Source organism: Giraffa tippelskirchi, chromosome 6, assembly GCF_054371585.1.
Source record: "Giraffa tippelskirchi isolate mGirTip1 chromosome 6, T2T-mGirTip1v1.2.pri, whole genome shotgun sequence".
Classification (NCBI taxonomy): domain Eukaryota; kingdom Metazoa; phylum Chordata; class Mammalia; order Artiodactyla; family Giraffidae; genus Giraffa; species Giraffa tippelskirchi.
This window is the reverse complement of record NC_137280.1, coordinates 95,507,192-95,531,092: the sequence shown is the minus strand read 5'-3', so window position 1 is coordinate 95,531,092 and position 23,901 is coordinate 95,507,192. Positions and strand designations below refer to the sequence as shown.

Sequence of the window (23,901 nt, the reverse complement as noted above, 5' to 3'; positions counted from 1 at the left end):
CATCTGTGCTCAGTCGCTAAGTCATCTCCGACTCTTTGCGACCCCATGGACTGCAGCCCAGCAGGCTCCTCTGTCCACGGGATTTCCCAGGCAAGAATACTGGAGTAGGTTACCATTTCCTCCTCCAAGGGGATCTTTCTGACCCAGGGATCGAACCTGACCCTGGAAGGTTCTTTACCACTAGCGCCGTCAGACGTTTAAAGATTTTCATGGCTTGATTTGTGTGCAGTGTCTTTTAGTTGCTTGGGGAATCCCATCCCAGGTAAAATTCAGGATGCTCAGTTAAACTGGCACATCAGATACACGACGAGTGATTCATGAATGATTTTTAAAAAGCATCAGGAGACCCCAAATATGGTGGGGAACATACTTATGCTAAAACAATTATTCTTCTGAAGTTCAAGTTTAATTAACCCGGGTATCCTGGATTTTTATTCTCAGGAAGGACAGAATGTGAGGGACCAGGTTAGGAGTCGTGAGACCCAGGTACAGGTGGCCCAGGTGAAGGATGGGAGCCGGAGGAGGGGAGAGAAACAGGGGGTCCCGTGGTGGGGGTTGGAGAAGTGCCTCTGTGGTTTGGTGATGGATGAGATGTGGGTGGATGAACCTAGAAGACTTGGGCTTTTACCCTGATTGATGTGGGGGAGCCCCAGGGGAGCAGCTGTGAGAGAGGAGCCTCTTACATGGGTAAGAGGCTCACAAACCCAACCTGTGGACTCAGCAACCATCTGTCCCCAGGCATGGCCCCAGCCTGGGTGTCTGTCCCTAGGCACTGCTGACGTTTGGAGCCGGGTCATCGCTATGGGCTTCCGTGGCTAGATGGTATAGAATCTGCCTGCAATGTGGGAGACCCAGGTTTGATCCCTGGGTTGGGAAGATCATCTGGAGAAGGGAAAGGCAATCCACTGCAGTATTCTTACCTGGAGGATTCCATGGGCAGAGGAGCCTGGCAGGCTACAGTTCATGGGATTGCAAAGAGTTGGACACGACTGAGCGATGACCATCCTCCATAGGGGGCTGTCCTGGGCACTGTGGAGCAGCATCCCTGGCCCCCACCCAGTGGATGCCAGGAGCACACCCTGCTCTTCTTAGTCGGGACAACCAATACAACCAGACTTTGCCAATATCCTCTGGAGGGCAGGGTCAGTCCCAGTGGGGGATCCCTCATCTAGGTAGTATAAGAGTAAGCAAGGAGATGGGTCTGGGGTGCTAACTGGGGCAAGTCCTGGAAGATTTTGTCAGGCTGGAAGGCTTTGGCCTCTCCTGTCATTTACAGATCTTTCTTGGGATGGGAGAAGTGGATGCCCGCATGGCTGGAGCTTGGCAAGGTTTGGGTCACATGCTGCCCACAGACAGACTCATCCAAAGGCCATTTGTGCGAGGTGAAGGAAAGATCTGCCTTAGAGTCTGATAAAACTTTTAATATTTAGACGTTTGGGCATTTAATTCTGTCGATCTGGGCTCACAGGTAACACCGCCCTGGTCCGGCAGCCCGCAGCTGTCTGGTTTGAGTCCATGGGGTGGCTAGTGATAATAATGGGCACCTTGGCCTTGATGTTGGTCAGGGACCAGGGCAGGTGGACGGTGCTGACCAGCTCGTACCGGGTGTTCATGATCTCGCTGTCCTGTGAGCCGCTACCACTCACAGACAGCACTGGCGGGAGATGGAAAGTGCTGACAATCTTGGTGGTGTTGAAGGCCGTGATGTGGGTGTTGGCCTCCTGCCTGAGCAGCTCACTGCTATCCACCCTGGAGCGGCGCTCCGCGTTGGGCGTGAAGCCCTCGTAGTGCACGTGGGCGTAGAGGGCGAAGATGACCGTCTTAATGCACTTGCTGGTCTGGTTGTTGATTTCCGTGGTGAAAATGACCCTCTCCCCCGGCGTGAAGGTATTCTTTTCCATCTGGATCTGCAGGCAGATGGTGCCCTGGCTGCAGCAGTTGTAAGACACGTTCTTCTCAGCCTCCACGAACAGAGGGTTCTAGAAGAAGTGGGGGCGGGGAGGGACAACTGTGAGGGATTAAGGCCACAAAGTCTGCTTGCTCCCTTAACAGTCCACCTGGTCTTGAGCCTTTGGGACTCTCCAAAGCCCTTTGAACTCTCCTACATTGTTGATGGAAATGTTAACTGGTGCAGCCACTATGGGAAAAGAGTCTGAAGGTTCCTCAGAAAACTAAAAATAGAATATGGACTAGCAATCCCTCTCCTGGGAATATACCTGGACAAAACTCTAATTCAAAAAGATACACACATCTCTATGCTCATAGCAACACTGTTTACAACAGCCAAGACATGGAAACAACCTAAATGTCCATGGATCGATGAATGGACAAAGAAGATGTGGAACACATACACAGTGGAATATTACTCAGCCATAAAGAGGAATGAGATAAAGGCCATTTGCAGCAATAAGCACGCAATTAGAGATTACCATACTGAGTGAAGCAAGTCAGAAAGAGGAAGACAAATACCATGTGATGTCACTTATATGTGGAATCTAGAAATACAGCACAAATGAACCTATCTACAAAACCGAAACAGACTCATAGACATAGAGAACAGACTTGTGGTTGCCAAGGGGGGTGGGGAGGAATGGATTGGGAGTTTGAGGTTGGTAGATAAAAACTATTAAATTTAGAATGGATAAACAACAAGGTCCTAATGTATAGAACAGGGAATATATTCAAAATCCTGTGATAAACCATAATGGAAAAGAATATTTAAAGAAAGAATGTATGTATGTGTATGGACTTCTCTGGTGGCTCAGTTGTAAAGAATTCACCTGCTAATGGAGGAGATGCGGTTTTGATCCCTGGGTCAGGAAGGTCCCCTGGAGAAGGAAATGTCAACCCACTCCAGTATTGTTGCCAGGGAAATCCCATGGGCAGAGGGGCCTGGAGGGCTACAGTCCATGGGTAGCAAAGAGATGGACATGACTTAATGACCAAACAACAACAATATGTGTGTGTAACTGAGTCACTTTGCCGTACAGCCGAAATTGGCACACAATTGTAAATCAACTATACTATACTTCAATTTAGAAAAATAAACAATCAAAGCCCTTTTCCATTCTGAGTGTCAATTTCCTTGTCTGTAACATAAACCTAAGAAATTCATAAGCCCCTGGTTTTATCTTTACATCCATAACTCACTTGCTGTGTGACCTTGAACAAGTGCCTTGACTTCTCTGAACCCTAGTTTTCTGGAAGACAGGGAATGTCTTATAGTCAATAGCCCAAGACCTAGGGCTTACCCAAGTAGTTCAGACTTCCTTAATGGGCTCTGTATCATGAAAACTGTAGAACTGAAATTATGTAACATGTTTAAATAAAAACTCCAAAATGCAGTCTTTATATCAACTGGTTAGCTGCTAGATTGCAAATAAAGTCATATATACATTATATTTAATGTGTGGCTTGGGTAACATTTTACCCTTTCTTAGTGTTTCCCTGGTGGGTCAGATGGTAAAGAATCCACCTACAAGAGACCCAGGTTCAATCCTTGGGTTGGGAAGATTCCGCGGAGGAGGAAACGGCAACTCACTCCAGAACTCTTGCCTGGAGAATTCTATGGACAGAGGAGCCTGGTGGGCTACAGTTCATGGGGTCGCAAAGGGTAGAACATGACTGAGCGATGAACACTTTGGGTAACACTTTACTTTTTATTAGTGGATACTACTTTAAAAGATTTGAGGGAATTCCCTGGCAGTCCAATGGCTAGGACTCAGGACTTTCACTGCCAGGGCCCAGGTTCCACCCCTAGTCAGACAACTAAGATCTTGTAAGCCTTGCAGTGTGACAAAATAAATTTTTTTATTAAAAATAAATAAAGTTAAAAAGATTTGATGTGATGTGGGGTGTGCTTACAATGAGTTACCCTCCAGTTTTGCTGGCTTCCTGTGTCTTCTTCTAGACGAACTCAATACTTTTACAAATGTGTGTATGCATGTGTGTTTGTGTGTCTGTGTGGCATTTGTTATTCTCATGCAGATGTTTGCATTGTTTAGGAATACATTTATTTGTGGTTGGATTGTACAGCATTGTTTTACATATTTGAATGCTTTGTCTAAATCAATCCTCATATGTTTTCCAGCAACTTGCCTTCCTAGCTTTACATTCTGTGTTTTGAAAGGCATTCACGTTGGTGGCTGTCATTCTGATTCATTCATTTTCACAACAGCAATGAAGTGTGTTGCAAAATAGCTTATTCACCCATCCCCCCTCCATGATGGACATTTATATTGTTGTTATGTCTTTGATATCATAAAACAGCTAGAAGGAGCATGGTGAAAACACTTCTTGGGCTCACATACCGGAAAGAGTTGCTCTGTGCTATGCTTAAGTGCTCACTTGTGTTCGACTCTTGGCAACCCCCTGGACTGCAGCCCACCAGGCTCCTCTGTCCATGGGATTCTCCAGGCAGGAATACTGGAGTGGGTTGCCACGCCCTCCTCAAGGGGGTCTTCCAAAATCAGGGATCGAACCTGGATCTTCCACATTGCAGGTGGATTCTTTACCATCTGAGCCACCAGGGAAGCCCAGGAATACTTGAGAAGGTACGCTATCCCTTCTCCAGGGAATCTCCCTGACCCAGGAGTTGAGATGATATACAGATGGCCAATAGGCACAGGAAAAAATGCTCAACGTTGCTGATCATCAGAGAAATGCAAATCACAGTCACAGCCAGATAGCACTTCACACCTGTCAGAATGGCCATCATCAAAAAGTCTACAAATAACAGACACTGATGGGGATGTGGAGAAAAGGAACCCTTGCACATTGTTGGTGGGAATGTAAATTGGTGCAGCCACTATGGAGAACAGTATGGAGGTTCCTCAAAAAACTAACAACAGAGCTACCATAGATCCAGTCATTCCACTCCTGGGTATATATCCAGAGAAAAAAAAACTCCCCTGGTGGTGCGATGGTTGAGATTCTATGCTTTCACTGCAGGGGATGTGGGTTCGATCCCTGGCCAGGGAACTAAGGTCCCAAGCAGTGCATGGTACAGCTGAAAAAAATGTTGGTTGGACCCTCTGAACTGATTTTTCTGTTATTTCTAGTCTACTTATGCTATGCTGTTGTTTTGTTTTATATAAAACAAAAATGTTGTAAGCCATCAAATGGATTTTTTTCTGGTACATTCTATCCTATTTTACTTATTTAATACTATTATTTTCAGTCCTACACATTGATTTTATAAAAACAAAGTTTGTTGCAACCCAGCAAATTTTATATTTTCCTATCTCTTCTATTCTGTTCTTTCATTTTAAAAGTATAAATTTGTTGCCATTTGTTGGCAGCCCAACAAATGGATTTTTTCTGATATTTTCTATTCTACTTATTTTATTCTCTGTATTGTTTTCTTTTTAATATTTTTTTAATTAGAGGGCAACTGCTTTACAATATTGTGATGGTTTTTGCCATACATCAACATGAATCAGCATTAGTTGTACATATGTCCCCCACCTCTTGAACTCTGCTCCCACCTCCCTCCCCCTCTCACCCTTCTGGGTTGTCACAGAGCCCTGACTTTGGGTTCCCAGTCTCATACATTAAACCTCCCATTGGCTATCTATTTTCCATATGGGTAATATATTTTTGTTGTTTTCCTATAAAATAGGAAAACAGTATCCTTTAGTACTGTTTTCAGAAAACAACATTTGCAACCTACAAAGTTGATATTTTTAAAAAAACATTTTTTTATTTTGGGCTTGCCTGCTCTTTCATTTTGTAGAAATACGCCTTGCAACTTGCTAAATGGATTTCATACTCCACTAACGGATCATGACCAAAGGTTTGCACGACCGTGTTCTAGATCCAATACTCTTTGTCTCAGAGACCTCAGGCTGACCCTTGACCCCTTCAGCCTCACCTCCTGCCTTCTGCCTCTGGCCTTTGCCTATCTTCAGACTTCCCATGCTTTCTCTCCTCTTGCAAGGCTAATTGCAGGCCATTTCATTCTAAGCTCCTCCAGTCTTATTCGAAAATTCGTTGCATGAGTTAGGACCCTACAGGAGTGAAAGGACTGGCTGCCCTAACTCAAGACCAAGCCAGCAGTTCTGTCCTGGTCCTGAAGGAGGTGCCAAGAGACATCAGTGGTGGCCAAGGGGAGATTCCCTTGCCAGGCCAGGTGGGTGGCCCAAGAGCCCAGAATTCCAAGAACATTAGGGTACAAACTCAACATTGATCTTCCATACCTGGGAGTTTTTTCGGATCTCCCTCTTTCTTTGGCATATGTGAAACTTTGGGGGGATTCATTCATTCAAGCAGTACCATTTGTATCAACTTGGTGCCAAGTTCAAGGAAAACCCACAGCAGTGAAGACCAGTCCTGTCCCTGCTCTGATTGGAAAGATGGATATAAACATGGCACACTTTTTTTTTAATGGTACATTTTTTAAGTTCTTTTTTTAAAAATGTGGACCATTTTTAGAGGTTTATTGAATTTGTTACAGTATTGCTTCTGTTTTATGTTTTTTTTTGGTTTTTTTGGCTGCAAGACATGTGGGATCGTAGCTTCCCGACCAGGGATCGAACCTGCACCCCCTGCTTTGGAAGGCAAAGTCTCAACCACCAGACCACCAGGGAAGTCCTTTAATGGTAGGTTTCTGATTAAGATAAGTTATGAGGCTATGGCAAGGGGCTAAGGTAAAGGGAGTCTCCCTCAGACTTGATGGTTAGGAGAGAGATGTCTTGGGAGCAAGTGTTCTACCCAACGGGACTGCTTGTTCCAAGAGACAATGGGTCATGTCTTTCAAAATTCTAAAGGTACACAGAGAGGGTGTAGAAAAACTGAAACCCTTGTGCATGGCTGGTGGGAATGTAAAATGGAGCAGCCGCTGTGGAAAAGAGTCTGCTCCTCAAAAGGTAAGACGTAGAATTACCATCTGCCCCAGCAATTCCACTGCTAGATGGCTACCTGAGAGAAATGAAAACACATCCACGTAAAAACGTGGATACCTATGTTAGCAGCAGCATGGTCCCTAATAGGCAAGACATGGAAACAACCCGATGTCCATCAGGTGATGAAGAGATATATAAAAGGTGGTCCCTCCATGCCATGGAAAGATGATTCACCCTTGAGGAGGAAGCAAGCACTGACACACACACTACAATATGGATGAACATTAAAAAGAAGTTTTTCAGCTGTACCCCATGGCAGGTGGGACTTTAGTTCCCTGACCAGGGATTGAACCCATACCCCCTGCATTGGAAGGTGGAATCATAACCACTGGACCCCCAGGGAAGTCCCTGGATGAACCTTGAAAACACTATGTTCAAATAAGTCAGACACAAAAAGGCCACATAGTGTCTGATTCCATTTATTAAAACAGGAAGTGTCCATAACAGACAAATCCCTGGAGACAGAGAGTGAATGTAGTGGTGGCTGGGGGAGGGGAAAGGCAGGTTTGAGGGTAACAGGTAATGGATGCCAGACTTCTTTGTTTATTGTTCAGTCACTCCTCAGCTATGTCTGACTCTTTGCAACGCCATAGACTGCTGCACGCCAGGCTTCCCTGTCCTTCACTATCTTCCAGATCTTGCTCAATCTCATGTCCATTGAGTTGGTGATGCCATCCAACCATCTCATCCTCTATCGACCCCTTCTCCTCCTGCCTTCAATCTTTCCCAGCATCAGGGTCTTTTCCAATGAGTCAGCTCTTCGCATTAGGTGGCCCAAGTATTGGAGCTTCAGCTTCAACATCAGTCCTTCCAATGAATATTCAGGGTTGGTTTCCTTTAGGATTGACTGGTTTGATCTTCTTGCCGTCCAACAGACTCTCGAGTCTTCTCCAGCACCGCAGTTTGAAAGCATCACTTCTTCAGCGCTCAGCCTTCTTCTTTATGGTGGGGGAGGGGATGCATTAAAGTGTTCTAACACTGATAGTGGTGATGGCTGTACAACTCTGTGAATGCATGAAAAGCCATGGATTTGGACACTTTAAAGGGAAGAATAATAAGGTATGTGAATTGTATCTCAATCAAGATGTTAAAAAAAAAAGTGGAAGGAGAAAAATTTTGCTTCTCGCCCTGCTCCCCTCCCAGGAGGCAGCCAGCAGCCATCTGTTGCATTTCTCTGGTCTCTGGAAAAAGACAGTTTGTTACACCTGCAAGGAAGTTCTGTGCATTTCTTATTTTTACCACCAACGGTGCAGGCTAGACACGCTGTTCTGAACTTTGCTTTATGTGTCCAACCCAGTAACTTGGAGGTGCTGATTCCGAGAGCTGCCTCATTCTTTTGTCTCTGGCTGTGTCTTGCTCTCTCTCTCTCTTTAAGGCTCTATCTATAGAGTTGACCTTTGACTCTGAACTGTTACTTTAATTCCCTTTGCAACAAACGTTTAAGTGGTTACCAGTTTCTGGCCTCCCAGGCAATGCATGGAGAGGTCCTATCACACAAATGAAATGACAGTGGTAGGAGAATTTTCTAGAAGGGAAATGAAATGGCTGGGGCAAAGTGCGTGTTCCTTTTCATTTGGATAGATATGGCTAAATTGCCCTTTGTGGGGGTTGTGGCAGTTCGTCCGGCCATCATCAAAGCAGGTGACTGAAGATGTCGTTTCCGAGCAAAGATCTAAAGGGGGAAGAGGAGGGGTTGGAAGATCCTATCGCAGGGTTCTGGGCAGCGGGCATCCAACATGCAAAGGACCTGGGGCGGCACAATGCTGGAGGAACAGCGAGGAGGCCCATGTGGCTGGAGCAGAGTGAGCGGGGGAGAGAGGGAGGAGGGGGAAGGCAGGGAGGGGATGGGGCAGGTCGTGCAGGGCCTTGTGGGCCAGGGGGAGGTCATGGGCTTTTACTCCGAGGGAGGAGGGAGCCCTGGAAGACAGAGGAGGGTCATCACCTGACTCCTTTCAGCTGATCTGAGAAGGACAGACTGTGGGGGTCAGGTCTCTGCCCCTACTTGGACCATAGCAGTAGCCTCTGCCCTGGTCCATCAGCTCCTGCCCTCACCCTGCCCTCTCCAATCCTTTTAAAACAGTACTGAGTAGTTGAAAAAACACAATATTTTCATACTCTCAAAATGGATCTGCAATAACTCCCTTTGTTGCTGTAGTAGCGATTTGAGCTCTTCCCACGTACCAGGAGTCCTCGATGTGTACCCATCGTGCTGGGTGCTTCATGACCCTCACGATCGAGGAAAGTGTTATTTTCATTACACCCATCATACAGATCAGGACAATTGAGGTTCTAGGAGGTGCTGTTAATTGCCCAAGGCCATTTGCTAATGAAGCATCCGGCAGCAGAGACCTCAATCTAGGTCTGGCCCCACACCAGCATTTTGCTCCAATTTCTGCTTTGTGCACCCTGCACTCTAGATTAGCTCTCAAGGGAGGGCTAGAGTCTGCTCAAGGTCACCCAGAAAGCAGGTGGCCAAACTGGCCTTGAGCTCAGATCTGCTCACCTCTGGTCCCCCCTCTAAGCATCTACCTGCCCTGGAATCCTCCCCCCCTGAGGTTGGCCAGGCTAGAGATGATTCCCTACTGTACAGATAAGACTACACCTGGGACTTCTCTGGTGGGCCAGTGGTTAAGAATCTGTGCTTCCAATGCAGGGGGCTGGGGTTCAATCCCTGGTTGGGGAACTAAGATGCCACATGCCTCAAGGCCAGAAAAAAACAAAACATAAAACAGAAACAATATTATAACAAATTCAATAAAGAATTTTTAAATGGTCTACATTAAAAAAAAATCTTAAAAAAGGACGGACTGATGGCGCATAAATATTCTGAGGCTTCCCTGGACACCAGTGCCGAGCACCATTTCAGGCCCTGAACCTGCAGGAAGTCCACTGACTGACCTAGGGGACAGGCACCCTCTCTGTGTCCATGTGACAGATGAGGAAATGGCACAGAGAGGCCACATCACTTGCAGAGGGTCACACAGCAGGTAGGTGGGGACACTGGGATTTTAACTTGGACCTTGAGAACTAAAATGCCGGCACTCTCAGCCACCATGCTCTGATGACAAAGGAGCCCCCAGGGAGGTGAAGTGACTTTGGCCAACATAACTCCACCCTCCCTCACTTCCGCCTCTGCACCTGGCTTCCAGAAGCCATACAGAAACCTCCTCTGCTCAGGTGACTGACGTTACCAGACCCTTCCTTTCCTGGTTGGAGGGCACCCCTCGCTATGCTTCTTGGTGGGGAGAGGGTACAATCTCCATTATCCGTTCCCAGAGAGTCACTGAGCACGTGGGACACTCGGTCAGGGGGTCAGAGCGGGGCATCTGCTCACTCTTGATCTACCTACCCTGGGGTCAAGGACATTCGGAGGCCAGGTCATTCTCTGTGAGGGGCACTGTGGGGTGTTGAGCAGCTTCCTTGGCCCCCTCCCCCTCGATGGCACTCATCCCCCTCTCCAGTTGCAATAATCACACATGTCATCAGACATCATTGCTCAGTGTCCCCTGCAGCGACAGAATCACCTCAGTTGAGAGGGTTGAGAGCCATGGCTTAGTTCCTGCCCTGGCTTCCGATTCCCCTTTTTGCAAAACTCCTGAGCTGGAGGAGCGGCCAACACCTTTCCTTCTTTTTCCGGGTTGGGGCCTTCCCTGTCCCCTGGCTGCTCCTGCCCCACCCCCTACCTCTGGGGAACTTAGAAGCCAAGCCCTACCCCTGCTCCCCCTTGCTCCCCACTACCTGCAATGATTTTTCTGCGTGGAAAATCGAGGAAGTGCCTTGAACCATCAAGTATATTCTCTTCTTGGCTAGAATGTGCTCCCGACCCATGCAGGAGGCCTGCACGAAGTAAAAGACGTTGCCGATTTTGCTGGTGAAGGTGGAAGGGAGCCTGGGAGGTAAGTTGAAATGGAAGTCAAAGGTGTGGCTGCCTGCACTTAACCAATTATCTGAAAGCAAAACACACCAATGCCATCAGAAGATTCTAGAATCTTTTTCCCCCGCTTCTCTTTCTTTATTGTTTTGACAGTGACCTTTTTCTGGATCTGGCCTCTCTGTCCCTGAGCTAGCTCTGAGTTTTAGGGATTGAAAAAGCCAAGGCTCATAAATATTAGACCTCAGCTGGGCTGGAGATGGAAGCTCTGGGTGGGTGGTGGTCACCCCAAACTACCCACTGGGACTTGCTCACCCCTGCTCTGGGCCTGGGAAACTGGAGGTCTGGCCTGCAGGATCGATCACACATTTATTCAACAAACACATCTTGGGGCCCGAGGCAAGCAAATCTCCCTGCCCTGGCAGAGGCTGGCCTTCACTGCACAGCATACAGCAGATTGACTGACTGATGGTGGGCCAGTGAGGGACTCACATCGCCCTCTCATCTCTGTGACCTCCCTGTTTTATTTTTTCTTACATTTCCCCCAAACCCTCTTATGAGTGTGTCTTCCCAGTCTGACCGCAACCCCAGGGATGCCAGGAACCTTTTCTGTTTTCTTTGCTGCTGCATCCCTTATACCTGGCATGGTTGTTGTGCACAGTAGGTGCTTAATACATGTTTGTTTGTGGACTAAATGAATTGAGGCTGATGCTCCTGAGGGGAAACAATGCTTCCTTTGGAAATGGAGAAGGGTGGTACCCAATGCTGTGGGGGTTGAGAGGCTGAAGAATTGTTTTGGTTGAAAGAACTAACACCTATTTAGCACTTACTATATAACCCCTGCTATTCTGAGCCTGAGACATGCCATTAAGTCATCAAGTCCTCAAGACAATCTCAGGAGGCAGGACTTCTTTCTCTTCCCATTTTCCAGGTGGGTTAACTGGGACAGAGAGAGGCGGCATGATTTTTGAGTATTAAGGTCCAGCAGTATCTGGATGGGTTTCCCTGGTGGCCCAGATGGTCAAGAATCTGCCTGTAATGTGGGAGACCCGGGTTCAATCCCTGGGTCAGGAAGATCCCCTGGAGAAGGGAATGGCTACTCACTCCAGTATTCTTGCCTGGGAAATCCCATGGACAGAGGAGCCTAGTGGGCTAAAGTCCATGGGATCACAAAGAGTCAGACACAACTGAGCAACTAATTTTGCAAACAATATCTGGGTATCTGCAAGGCAGAGACCCCTTCCATCACTAGATCTGAGCTCCATAGTCTTTTGGTGACACCTTCCCAGGCTACCCTATCTAAAATTTTTTTTAAAAGTCTGAAATGAAACTTTGTTCAACCAAGCATTGGCCAAGCGTTCTGATTGACCGTGGACTACCTGGAAACACTCATTTTGGAAAGGACCTATAGTTCCCTGGCAGCCCAGGCTCCCTGAGGTCTGTCCAGACTTTAGATCTGAATCTGGCAGAGCTGGGGGCTCGTCAGTGCTTCCCTCGAGGATCTCTCCTAGTCCTCTCCCTCCTTTCTCTGTCCCTGTGACCACAGGAGCCAGGCCTCTGCCCATTCCTCATATTCCTGGGGGTTTGTTGATTGACTGACAGATATGTTTATCTTCCAGAACCTGGTTTCCTATCCTGGCTAATGTTGGCAGTCATACCGGTCCTTACCCTCCACTGGGAATGTCTTTGTCTTGTGCACGTAGTCAGCCTTGTTGTTGCAAATAACATCTCGGCTATAATCGCGAGATGGCCCAGTTTCTTCATTCCATTCCACGTAACCTCGTCCCATGAGCTCCACCTTCACGATGGGGTCCACCAGGGTGCTGTTCAGAGTTAGGACCACCTGTCCTTCGATGATGCAGCCGGCCAGGTAGACTGCATCCTTGGGCAGCACTAATTCGATCGACTTCACCACAGACATGGGGGGTTGGGGTGACGGAGAAACATCCTTCCCCCTCCCCGATGTCACGGAGATCCTCGGCTGCAGTGAGGTCATCTGTCTGTGACATCAGCCAGCCAGGGTTCCAGGAAGGGATTCCCAATGGCCAGGATTAGTGGGGGCAAGGTTGTTGGGGGTGGGCGGCAGTTTGGGAATCCCAAAGTCCTCACTGGTTGATGAAATGGTAGCCTGATCTCTTTTTTCTAGGAAATAACAAACAAATAAGAAAACCACAAGATAGCAACACTCCTGGCAGACAGGGAACACCCGTCATCTTGCCAGATGTCTGGGGCCTGGGTGGGAAGAATTCTCCCAGGCTCTCTGGTGAGACATGCATCATAAGCTTCATTTACAGATGGAGAGGGGATGAGCCCAGAGGTATCTTCCGCTCCATCGGATGGCCCCCAGATGTGGCATGTGCACCCTCCTCAGGGTTCACACATGGATGCTGGGTCCTATGCAGATAATAATTTTCACTTTTTTTTTTTTTGGCTACACCGTGCAGCTTGTGGGATCTTAGTTCCCTGACCAGGGATTGAACCTGTGACCTCAGCAGTGACAGTGTGGAGTCTTAACCACTGGACCGCCAGGAAAGTCCCAATCATTTTCTCTTTAATAGCACTCTATTTCTATTGTTTCTATTTCTATTAATTAGAAGGAAAATGATAGCGATAGCTAGGACATGGGATTTGCTGTGTCTTGGAGATGCTCAGAGCACTGTGGGCTCTATGTGATCATGGACACCATCACAAAGCACCATCTCCCTGCACAACTGATGGCTGTCTTTCCTCCTATAGGGTGGGACTTTGTTTGCTGGACCCAGGGCCTGGTGCAGACAAGGGAGGGCAATTAAAGTCTGTTCAATGACTTCATTGGAGAAGGAAATGGCAACCCACTCCAGTGTTCTTGCCTGGAGAATCCCAGGGACAGGGGAGCCTGATGGGCTGCCGTCTATGGGGTCACACAGAGTCGGACACGACTGAAGCGACTTAGCAGCACTAATGACTTAATGATTGTCAAGTGCATATCATTTTGCAAAAAGGAAACTGAAGCCCTTTGCACCCCCATGGTTATTCCTGGTGCCTGATCTGCACGTGGGCCGGTGCCTAAGTAGGAAGGACAGCAAAGCAGAAGAAGCTCTAGGAAGTGTCTGTTCTCCAGGCTCTGGCAGGACTCATGACTATGTCATATCTTGCTGTATTTGATGTGATGTCTTTTGCGGACATCAACATTTTGCTTTTCCAACTGGTTGGTAAGCTTCTTTTAAAGATGCTTGGCATAGTTTCTTGTTCATGGTTGTTAATTAACCCAAGCAACCCCTCTGACTTTCTTGAAATGAGTAGAGAGATTGGGTGGGGCCCTTCATCACCATTGCTCAAGGTCTTTTCTGCAGGGAAAACCAGACACCTCTTTCTGTGTTGCTTAACTTCAGATATCCAAGGAGGCTGGACTGTGTGCCCTGCACCAAATGTACACAAGGAATATAGGGTCTATTTCTTTTTCAGCCATGCTGAGTTTTGACAACAGCAGGCACAAAGAGATGCTACGCTCTTGCCAGGAATGGGCTGGGTTCCTGTCAGAGATGTTGTCAGTATGGAAGACCTCATCTGCCTCACAAGGTTGGGGAGGCCTGGCTACCTGCTCACATTTGCAACATGGTCGCCATGTAGCTGATGGCTTAGCTTCGATAAACACGATCAGTTGTGTTGGCGAAGTCCTGAAGGTGGGGGGAAATTAATAAGAGCATTTCGACTTTGTGATTGGAGTGTATTCATTCCTATGGCTGCTGTAACAAATGTTCACAAATTCCATGCTTTCAAACATGACAACTGAGTTCTCTTACAGTTCTAGAGGTCCGAAGCGTGAAATGGAGCTAAAGTCGAGGTGTTGGCAGGATTATGTTCTAGAATTCTAGGAAAGAATTTGTCCCTTGTCTTTTCCAGTTTCTAGAGGTTTCCCATATCCTTGTCACTTCTCTGACTTGACCCTCTCGCCACTCTTTTTCATTTACTAGGACCCTCATGATGACACTGGGCCAGCCCAGATAATCTAGGATAATCTCCCCATCTGACAATCTTTAGTTTAATCCCATCTGCCAAGTCCCTTTTGCCATGGAAGGTATGATATTCACAGACCCCAGGGATTAAGATGTGGACATCTTTGGGGGCCATTCATCTGTCTACCGCTGGGAGAAGTAAAAGCAGATAGAAGGAACTCTACGTGTGGCCAGAGAAACCTTGTGAAAACACACATTGGAGCTCATCGGTTTTCAGCTCACAGCCCTCCCACCCTATCCGCTGCTCTCCAGAGAAAGACCAAAGTCCTCCTGGTGGCCTGTGAGGTCTTACATGACACCCCTCTGACCTCATCCGTTCCCGCCCGCCCTCCCTTTCACTGCATCTGCCCGGCTCTCTGTCCATCTCTAAGCCTTTTCCGGCCTCTGCATTTGCTCCTTCCGCCTTGATCTGTCTGTCCTTGGTTTCTCATCTCAGATCTCAGCTCAAATGTCATCTGCCCAGAGAGGCCCACCTCTCCACCTCAACCAGAGTGCCTCCTCTCCTTGCCCTCCCACATGGCCGCTGGTCACTCTCCAGCTCTTGTCCTGTCTTCATGGCACGTGTGATATCGGAAATGATTTGCGTTATTGATTCATTTCTTTCTGGTCTCCCCAGATAAGAATTTAACCTCTCGGAGACCACCAACAGGGTGGGCCTTGCCCACTTTTGGGCCCCCAGCTCTCAACACCCTGTTCAGGCATTTTGTTGGTGCCCAGAATGGGTCACTGTGTGCCCGCCAGTACTGGTCAGAGCGGAGCAGGCAGGGCGGAGGGGGTTGGGCAGCTCTGCCCGCCTGGACAGCCAGGAGAAGGCGGGAAAACGAGGCGGGAAAAACCAGCAAACAAGCCCTGCGGGTGGGTAGGGTGGGAGCGCTGGCGGGCCCTGGAGCAAGGAAACCGAGCTGGGGCGATCAGGCCTGTCAGGGGGTGCAGGTGGTCTCCTGGGGGGATCCCCCAAATTCTCCTGCAGAATTTAGACATTGATTCCGGTCTTCCTGCCCAACTGGTCAGTGCATGCCTGGTAAGAGGGGCTGAAGGAACAGACTTAGGTCAGGGGTGTCTACCCTGGGGTCTCTGCCCTGGGGGTGATCCTTAGGGCTCATGGAGAGCACCCATGATGAGGGGGCCCAGGTCCCGCCACCGGCCCCATTGCACGCTGGGCGCGCCCAGCAGAGCGCGCAGGGCTGGGCGGGGCCGTGGCCCGCTGGGCGGAGGGGGAGGTGGACAGAGGCGGGGGCGCCCCCCACCCCCTTTCTCGCTTCCCGCCACTGAGGCGGCCAATCACCAGGCAGGCGCCCGCCCCCGGCGCGGCCTCCTGTGGCCCCGCAACTCCCAAACGCCAAGTTTTCGCGGGAAAAAAATCAGAGCAGCTGGCAGCACAGCGGGCAGTGGTGACCGTCCGGGCGCTCGGGATCGCACGCACGTCTGCGCAGGGTCCTGGCCACACACGCGGCTCCTCTGCCATCCTCAGAAGGGCCAGCACGCAAGCAGGCGAGTGGATCGTGAGCGGTCAGGCCGATTGGGGTGCCAGCCCGGGCCAGGGCGCGGACGGGGGGGAGGCGGGCAGGACTCGGCGCACCGGGCGCCTTGACTTTGCAAAACTTTCCGGGACGCTCTGCCAGCACGGGAGTACATTTCCCCCAAGCCAGGGCTGCCCTACATGCGGTCTCCGGCTTTGCCCCCGACCCTGCCGGCCCTTAGAAGTCGCCCCGGAAGCCCAGGCTCTGGCAGGGGCGAGCTGAACATCCCAGGCGCCCCGCGGGGGTCGCGCCGGCTCGGTGGGGGAGGGCCCGGCGAGCCGCGGGGGAGGATGTCAGGCTCCGCGCCTGCGCGCGGGGCGCCCCGCGATTCAATTGTCGCGCCCGAGCCCGATTTCGCGCGCCCTTAGTTCCCCGGGCGCGTCTGGGCCAATGAGGAGCGAGCGGGGCGGGGCGGCCGACGGTGGCAGAGCCAATCAGTGGGGCGGCTCAAGTGACGGGGGCGGGACCTGGCGCGCGGGCCCCTTTGCCGTCCCGGCGGTGGGGGTGGGCGTGGGCTCGCTGGCGTGGCCCGCGCGGGCGAGCGAGAGAACAAGAGGGGCTACGGGGCCGTGCGTCGGGGTCCGGGAAACGCAGGCTGGAGCTCCGGGCGGCCGTGGGGCAGAAGTGAGTAGCGCTGCCCGCGCGGGGGTGGCCAGGACGGGGCGGCCGGTTGCCATGGCCACAGCGGGGCCGGCCGCGTCGCGCAAGCGCGCGCGCGCGGCGGGGGGTGCGGTGGGGGTCCGCTGGCACCCGGGGTCCCGAGCTCCCGGGTCTCGAGTGGGTTCCTTCCTCTTCGGTCCCACTTAGTTGAGTTCCCTGGGACTTCGGAAGTTCCAACCCGAGCGGGACTTTTGGGTTTCCCTCTCGCGTCAGTGTTCATCCAAGGAATGAATGAATGAATGAATGAACAAACAAACAAACTCGACCCTTCACCGTTTGACTGTGAATCTCTGAATCCTGGTGTGTTTTTTTCCCCCTCCCTGTGAAAGGCAGGGTTGGTTGACTGAGTAGCCCAAGGTGCCTTTTACTCTCCCCTAATTTCCCATCCCTCCTCAATCCTCCACCAGTGCTACTCATTAATGCATTATCTCTTAATTCAGGGCCTGGGGCCTGAGCCAGCTGTGGCAGGCTATAGGGAATAAGGGGCTGGGAGGGCATTCCAGGAGTTACCTGGTGTCCACAGTCTGGACAAAAGTAAGGATGACACGAATATGGCATGGTCATGGTGGTGGTACTGACGGCAGAACTGACCAGGGGTCTCGCTCCCTCATCCTCGCAGCATCAGCAGGCACCATGTGGATCCAGGTTCGCACCATGGACGGGAAGGTGACCCACACCGTGGACTCCTTGTCCAGACTGACCAAGGTGGAGGAGCTGAGAAAGAAGATCCAGGAGCTATTCCATGTGGAGCCAGGCCTGCAGAGGCTTTTCTACCGGGGCAAGCAGGTAAACCCGTCCTGCAGGCTGCCCGCCTGCCTGCCTGCCCAGCACCTTTGTTCTTGCCTCATCCAGGCAGGGCACACACACACTCCCCCCCCCCCGCCCCACCTCGTCCGGTCTGCTTCTCCACAGAAACCTCCAGTGCCTGAGCGAGGAACAAAGGCTCGACTCCTAGACTGACACTCCAGGCGGGCAGCCGGGAACTCGAATCTGTTGCGTTTGGAGGTCTTTTAAACTCCCAGCCCTCCCCTTTGTGGATGCTCCCCTCAAAATAATTTCTAGAAAAAAGAGATTGGAGCTGGCCATTGGAGGGCTGATGAATTTCAAGGAAGAGGCTAGAAACAGTACTCAGACACTGGGAAGGAAGAGACCAGATTTTTCTTTGAAACACACACCAAAGGTCTACGGTCGTTGGTCTGCACCTTACTATTTTCCGACCCCCACGGGGTTTTCTAGAAATTGGGATCAGCTTATTCAGAGTCAGAGACGGTGCTTGTTAATCAGGAATTTCCGCCACTCCTGGGCCTCCTCTCTGGCGGAGGCGGCGGGGCTGCCCCTGAGCGGGGTTTGTGCTTTGCGTGGGCTCAGCTGGCCCTGTTTCCTTTCTTCGAGATTCCCCACCACAGCCCCTGTAGCCCTTGAAAATGCCCCCCACCCCTTGGCTTTATCAGCTGCCCACTTTGGAGACGCTTTCTCCAGTGACACCCCTGCGAGTTTTCATTCTTGTTGGTATCTTTAGAGGGGACGTCGCTGAGTGGGAGAAGATGGTCCCCCGGAAAGTGTCCTTCCTGTCTGCTGGGGCCACCCTGGAAGGCGAGTGGTCTATAGGGACCTCGGCAACCTCGGTATAGAGACTACCCAGGATTAAAAGTGTTCCTTTGGGCTCTGACTTTGTTGTTGTCAGGTCTTAAACTGGGTGCTGCCGCCATCTGGTGTCTAAATTGAAAAATATATGCTGTCCGCCTGGCCAGGAGTTTTTTTTTTTTTTTTTTAGAGGCTGGGAGGATCCTGCCTGCCTCCTGGAAATGAGACCTGATGATTAATTTCTTGGGCTCAAGGCACCCTCCGAGACCTCTCGCCTCCTTCCTGTGGGAGATCCGGGGACTTGAATGTCTTAAGAATCTGTGTTAATGCACCCCGCCTGGGGAAGGGAAACTGGGGAACTCACTCACTGTGGTCATGTGCGCTGTGCGGCTGGAGAAAAGGCAGGGCTGGGAGTGGCGCTCCCCTGGGATGCGGTCTCTGGGGAGCAGAGCCTCTTTCCTGCCACTTCCAACAGAGGCTCATTTTGGGGGACGTCCATACTGATTTCAGTTTGCCCCCCAGTCTTTGTGTTCAGCAAAAGGTCCTTCTGCTGAATTTCCGAAGACCTCCCATGGGCACGGGCTAAACAGTTTGTGGCATCATGCAAAGGCAGGTTGGATCAAATCCTTACATTCAATGCAGTGACTTTCTGAATGCCTGCTGTGGGATTGGGCGCCATGCACTTTAATTTTTACATTCAAAAACACGCAGAGAAGTTGAAAGAGCCATGAACTCCTAAACACCTACCCGTGGCTTTTATCACTGACATCACGCAGCTGTCTCTGCCTCTATCCGTCCACCAGCCCATCTTATTTTGGGAGATGCATTGCAGAGAAAGTTCCAGTTCACATCACCAGTAGACCCTCCAGCCGGCCAGTCCTTAACTAGAGTACAGTGTTTGTTTGTAGCTCTTGTTTCTTCTGAGGAAATTTGCATAGAGTGAGAAACACGTCTTAAGCAGATGGTTTGGCATGTTGACAAATGCGTACATTCGTGTAACCAAAACCCCTCTCTTCCGGCGTGGGCAACATGGCAGCTGATCCATACCAAAGTCTTGGTATTACCTGTGTAAGTTGTAAAGCCTGATGGTAAGCAGCGTGCCTTTAATCCTTAGGTTTGTCTGTCTGTCTTCTCGCAGTGCAGCTTCTGAAGATCTCAGAAGGTTCCTTGTTCCTGAGTCACCTCCTCTAACCGCTGTTCATCCCCTTCCCCATGCTCAACTGGGCCAATGCGTAGTAGTCGGTTCTGTCTTCCGGGTGAGGAAGCCAGGCCTCAGCGTGATGCAATTTCCCCAAGGTTGCGCGACCAGGAAGTGGCCCGGCCTTGGGGAGGTGTGGACAGTGCCAGGCGAGCTGGGGACAAAGGCACCTTGAAGCAAGTCAGGTCTGCAAACAGACTGGGCTAATCACCGTAGGAGGCCGTGCAGCCTCCAGCGGGTGCGAAAGAGCTGTTGTTTTCATAGAACATTCTAGAGAGTGTTCGAGATTCCTTCTCCCCCCCCCCCTTTTTTTTTAAAGAAACAGGGCATCGCGTGCAGTCCCAGGTCTGCGGTGAGGTCACCCGAGCCAGTAAAGCAGAACCGAGCAGAGTCTGTCTTCAGGATATGGGAGGGTCCCACGGGGAGCTAGCTAGCTTAGGCTGAATAGGTTGGCGGTTATGTCGTTTGATTGGCGGAAATGCAGGGAGCTGGATGGGGGAAGGGACCCTGGGCGGCTGGCCCAGCCTGGGCAAGGGTGAGAGGCGTCTGGTGCTTCTTTCTTTGTCTTTTTTTTGGCTGCCCAGAAAAATCACAATAGGTGTCACTGGTGGTGCTGGTAACGGTGCTCAGGTGCAATGCTTGGGCCTAATCGTCCCAAGTGCCCTGCCGAGTGTTTGTGGCCGGGAACAGTCTGTGCTTTGCAGTCAGATGGGGCTAATTGTGGGCCCACCACGTGTACTTGGTGGGATTCAGTGAGGTCACGGATTCGGGCTGGGGGCTGAGCTTCCCTCCTGGTTCACAGTAAAGGGGCGATAAATCATTTAGTGCAGGGCCTCCCCTTGGGCACTGCTGACGCCAGGGCCTGATCGTCCTCCATGGGGACTTCATCCCCCAGCGCTATGGGGTGTGGAGCAGCATCTCGGTCCCGCTCACTTGATGCCAGGAGCACCCCCTTACCCCCCCCAGTCATAAGGTCCACAGGGTCCCCAGACATTGCCAAGTGCCCTCTGCGGGCAAAGTTGTTCCCAGCTGAGAAGAGAACTAATTATTTAGTGGGTGATTTACTGTAGGAGAGCTGTCCGAAGGATCAGGTGAAATGGCATCCTGGGAGTGGCCTTCCGAGGGTCATTCATGTCACAGTGCCCCACCAGATGGCTCTGCCCTGCTGGGCCTTCTTTGGACGTATGCCCCTTTTCCCAAAGGACAGAGTCACGCGGTAAAAGCATCAGACAGCCCCTTGCTGAGACCTGTCTTTCTGGCTACAGGAGGGAGGGTCCCTTCCTTCCTTCTCCCCAGACACCCTCCCCCCAGCTGGAGACATGCCCTTTAGGTCGGGGGTTAGCAAACTCTTTCTGTTAAGGACCCAGTGGAAACTGTTTGCGGCTGGGCAGTCTGTCCACTCACCTCTGCCATTGAAAGCCAGGAATAGATCCAGAGCCCAAAGGAGTGGGCATGTCCTGATTTGAGTCCTGGTATAACTTTATTTACTAAACGGTCAGTGGGAACTGTCCCGCTGGCTGAGGTGTGGCAGTTACATGCAGGCTTCCTCCCGGGGTGGCAGATCCGGGTTGTACTGTGGGATGTGCTGGACCGAGGACCCAGGGCATGGTAGGCATTGCAGGTGTCCCTCCAGGGCATGGGTGTCACACTGTTTGAACTCAGCACTGCTTCCACCCCTCAAAGCGATGGAGGACCCCAGAGAGCATTGTGGACCTGGATCATGTCTGTCATTTTTTGTCCTATTAGAATTCGAAAGTGGAGAAAAATTTGTTATTCAGTTGCTCAGTCGTGTCCAACTCTGTGCAACTCCATGGAGCAAGAGAAAACACACATGTATGTTTCTTTAGGCGTTGGAATGGTGGCGTCAGCCCACACCACACAGGCTCCGTGCCCCTGCGAGGTCATGAGGCTGGCCAGTGACATCACAGTGTCATGACAGGGTAGGTAGCCTAGGCCTCACAGACCCCCGAAATGGAAATGCCACTCCAGGGCATGACCTGGGCTGTGGCCTGGCGGGGTCATAGGGCAGAGTTCACTTGTCAGGGCTGATCGGTGGATAGGCTGGCTCATGCCTGTACACCCACCTCTCCCCCCGCAGTGGGAAGCATGTCCCTCTGCCACGGCCTGAATCATACCTTTTATTCCTTCCCCCATCTCTGTCTGTCCATCTGTCTGTCTGGCCTGAACCCCACGTTGCTGGGGAGGCCTGGAGTCTTAGACGGGAGTGTGGTGGCTGGGACTGCAGCCACAGGAAGGGTCTATTATAGAGGCTCCTAGCCTCTTCCTGCCGGAGGTCCCTCTTGACCAGAGGCTCACACGCCCTGATCTGGTTTATGACCTCTCCACCTCTTCCCAATCCAGGAGAACCACCCCTTGCCAGACCCAGGGTCATTTATTTCCTGTGCTCTGAGCAGCACTCACACCTCAAAAGTGTCCCCCCCAGTAACCCAAGGGGGCAGAAAGTGGGCGGCTGTGAATTAGGCTTCTGGGAGGAAGCTCTGTTGTCAGATGGTCTCTGTGTTTATTTCATTTACTGCCATGTGCATGCCCAGAATTCCCCAAGTCCAGGAAGCTTCTGGTTTAAAAGAGGGATGTGATCTAAACGCCGCCGGCAGCTTGGCCTTTACACCTGAATGTGCCCCAAACCACGTGTCTTGTGTTTTACTACAGGCAGTTTAAATCCCTGGTGGCTCAGTGGTAAAGAACCCACCTACAATGCAGGAGACTTGGGTTTGATCCCTAGGTCAGGAAGATCCCCTGGAGAAGGAAATAGCAACCCATTCCACTGTTCTTGCCTCGGAAATCCCATGGACAGAGGAGCCTGGCGGGCTGCAGTCCATGGGGTTGCACACAGTTGGACACAACTGAGTGACTAAACTACCACCCCAGGCAGCTTAAGGGATTTTCACCTGCAATTCTGGTTGTACAGGATTCTAACTGCATGTTTAATTTTTAACATGAGAATCTGCAACCTAAGATCCAGCTTGCCATTCAGTTTGAATAGCTTTTATTTTTTGAATTTTCTAAAAAATTATTTTACTCAAGTATAGTTGATTTACAGTGTTGCTACAACGTTATGTTGAAATGTCAGTCGTTCAGTCCTGTCCAACTGTTTGCGACCCCACGAACTGCAGCCCGCCAGACTCCTCTGTCCATGGAATTTCCCAGGAAAAAGTAATTGGAGTGGGTGGCCATTTCCTTCTTCAGGGGATTTTCCTAACCCAGGGATTAAACCTGCTGCTAAGTCACGTCAGTCGTGTCCGACTCTGTGCGACCCCATAGACGGCAGCCCACCAGGCTCCCCCGTCCCTGGGATTCTCCAGGCAAGAGTACTGGAGTGGGTTGCCATTTCCTTCTCCAGGGCATAAAAGTGAAAAGTGAAAGTGGAGTTGCTCAGTCGTGTCCGACTCAGTGACCCCATGGACTGCAGCTCGCCAGGCTCCTCCGTTCATGGGATTTTCAGGCAAGAGTACTGGAGTGGGGTGCCATTGCCTTCTCCAGATTAAACCTGAGTCTCCTGCATTGCAGGCAGAGTCTTTACCATCTGAGCCACTGGGGATTTAAACTGCATAGGTTAATTTCACCTTTTTTTTTTTTTTAACTTCTTGCAGTGTGGCATATGGAATCTTAGTTCCCCCACCAGGGACTGAACCCATGCTTTCTGTGTTGGAAGCTTGGCGTCTTAACCACAGCACAGGCAGGGCAGTCTCTCGTATAGCTTTTATCAATGCTGTTAGCCTCAGTTGGAGTTTTAGGATCTTAGAAGAAACTCCGGGCTCAGGCTCGGCATGTCCATATCCTCACTGCGTCCAGCCCCCCTCCCTGCTGTGTACAACTTGAGGCTAGCAGGGTTGGGGAGGGGGGCATCCGACACACACCCTTTCGTCATAGCAAGTGGTTGTGCAAGCTCCTTCCTGCCCACTGCGGGGCCCTTCCGGAACCTTCCAGAAGTGGTCCTCTGAAGCCGTCAGACCAGTCTGCATTCCATCCTGGAGGTGGAGCCCCAGGCTAGCCTGGCCCAGCATGTGGCCTCCTTAGTGCCCAGCCTGGAGGCCCAGCCCACCTGCTTGCACCTCTGCCTGCTGCACTCTTGCACAAGGAGGGGAGTGTGTGTGTGTGTCTGCATTTGTGTGTGTGGGCCCCTCCCATTCACCTAGCTTCCTGACCCATC

General features: G+C 50.9%; 2 protein-coding genes across 8 annotated transcripts in view; one reads left to right on the top strand and one right to left on the bottom strand.

Annotated features, from left to right (window-relative positions):
* Positions 1 to 1,400: 1,400 nt before the first annotated feature.
* ARRDC5 (arrestin domain containing 5) lies at positions 1,401 to 19,796 on the bottom strand. Of its 2 annotated transcripts, XM_081499641.1 has the most exons (5): positions 18,901 to 19,796; positions 17,540 to 17,662; positions 12,442 to 12,915; positions 10,641 to 10,849; positions 1,401 to 1,979 (listed from the first exon to the last, which is right to left on the bottom strand). In XM_081499641.1, the coding sequence occupies exons 3-5, from the start codon at positions 12,767 to 12,769 to the stop codon at positions 1,443 to 1,445; spliced, it is 1,074 nt and encodes a 357-aa protein (XP_081355767.1). In that variant the 5' UTR covers positions 12,770 to 12,915; positions 17,540 to 17,662; positions 18,901 to 19,796; the 3' UTR covers positions 1,401 to 1,442. The 2 variants fall into 2 exon arrangements, with proteins under 2 accessions (XP_081355767.1, XP_081355768.1); XM_081499642.1 differs by lacking the exons at positions 17,540 to 17,662; positions 18,901 to 19,796 and having other exon boundaries at positions 12,442 to 12,761.
* Positions 16,132 to 23,901, top strand: part of UHRF1 (ubiquitin like with PHD and ring finger domains 1) — a 33,694-nt gene continuing 25,924 nt past the window's right edge. For 3 of the 6 annotated variants that reach the window (XM_081499635.1, XM_081499633.1, XM_081499637.1), the window contains exons 1-2: positions 16,775 to 16,912; positions 17,568 to 17,734. In XM_081499635.1, the coding sequence (XP_081355761.1) occupies positions 17,582 to 17,734 (153 nt within the window). In that variant the 5' untranslated portion in view covers positions 16,775 to 16,912; positions 17,568 to 17,581. Of the gene's footprint in view, positions 16,260 to 16,774; positions 16,913 to 16,969; positions 17,249 to 17,567; positions 17,735 to 23,901 lie in introns of those variants that run through there. The other 3 variants (XM_081499636.1, XM_081499632.1, XM_081499639.1) reach the window with 3 other exon arrangements.

What these genes read in the sequence shown, in the direction of transcription:
- ARRDC5 (XM_081499641.1), bottom strand. Translation starts at nt 12,769, where the DNA reads ATGACCTCACTGCAGCCGAGGATCTCCGTGACATCGGGGAGGGGGAAG. An exon ending in AAAGACATTCCCAGTGGAGG is followed by an intron (nt 10,850 to 12,441) that starts GTAAGGACCGGT and finishes TTTTGCTTTCAG; the next exon opens with ATAATTGGTTAAGTGCAGGC. An exon ending in ACGCAGAAAAATCATTGCAG is followed by an intron (nt 1,980 to 10,640) that starts GTAGTGGGGAGC and finishes CACTTCTTCTAG; the next exon opens with AACCCTCTGTTCGTGGAGGC.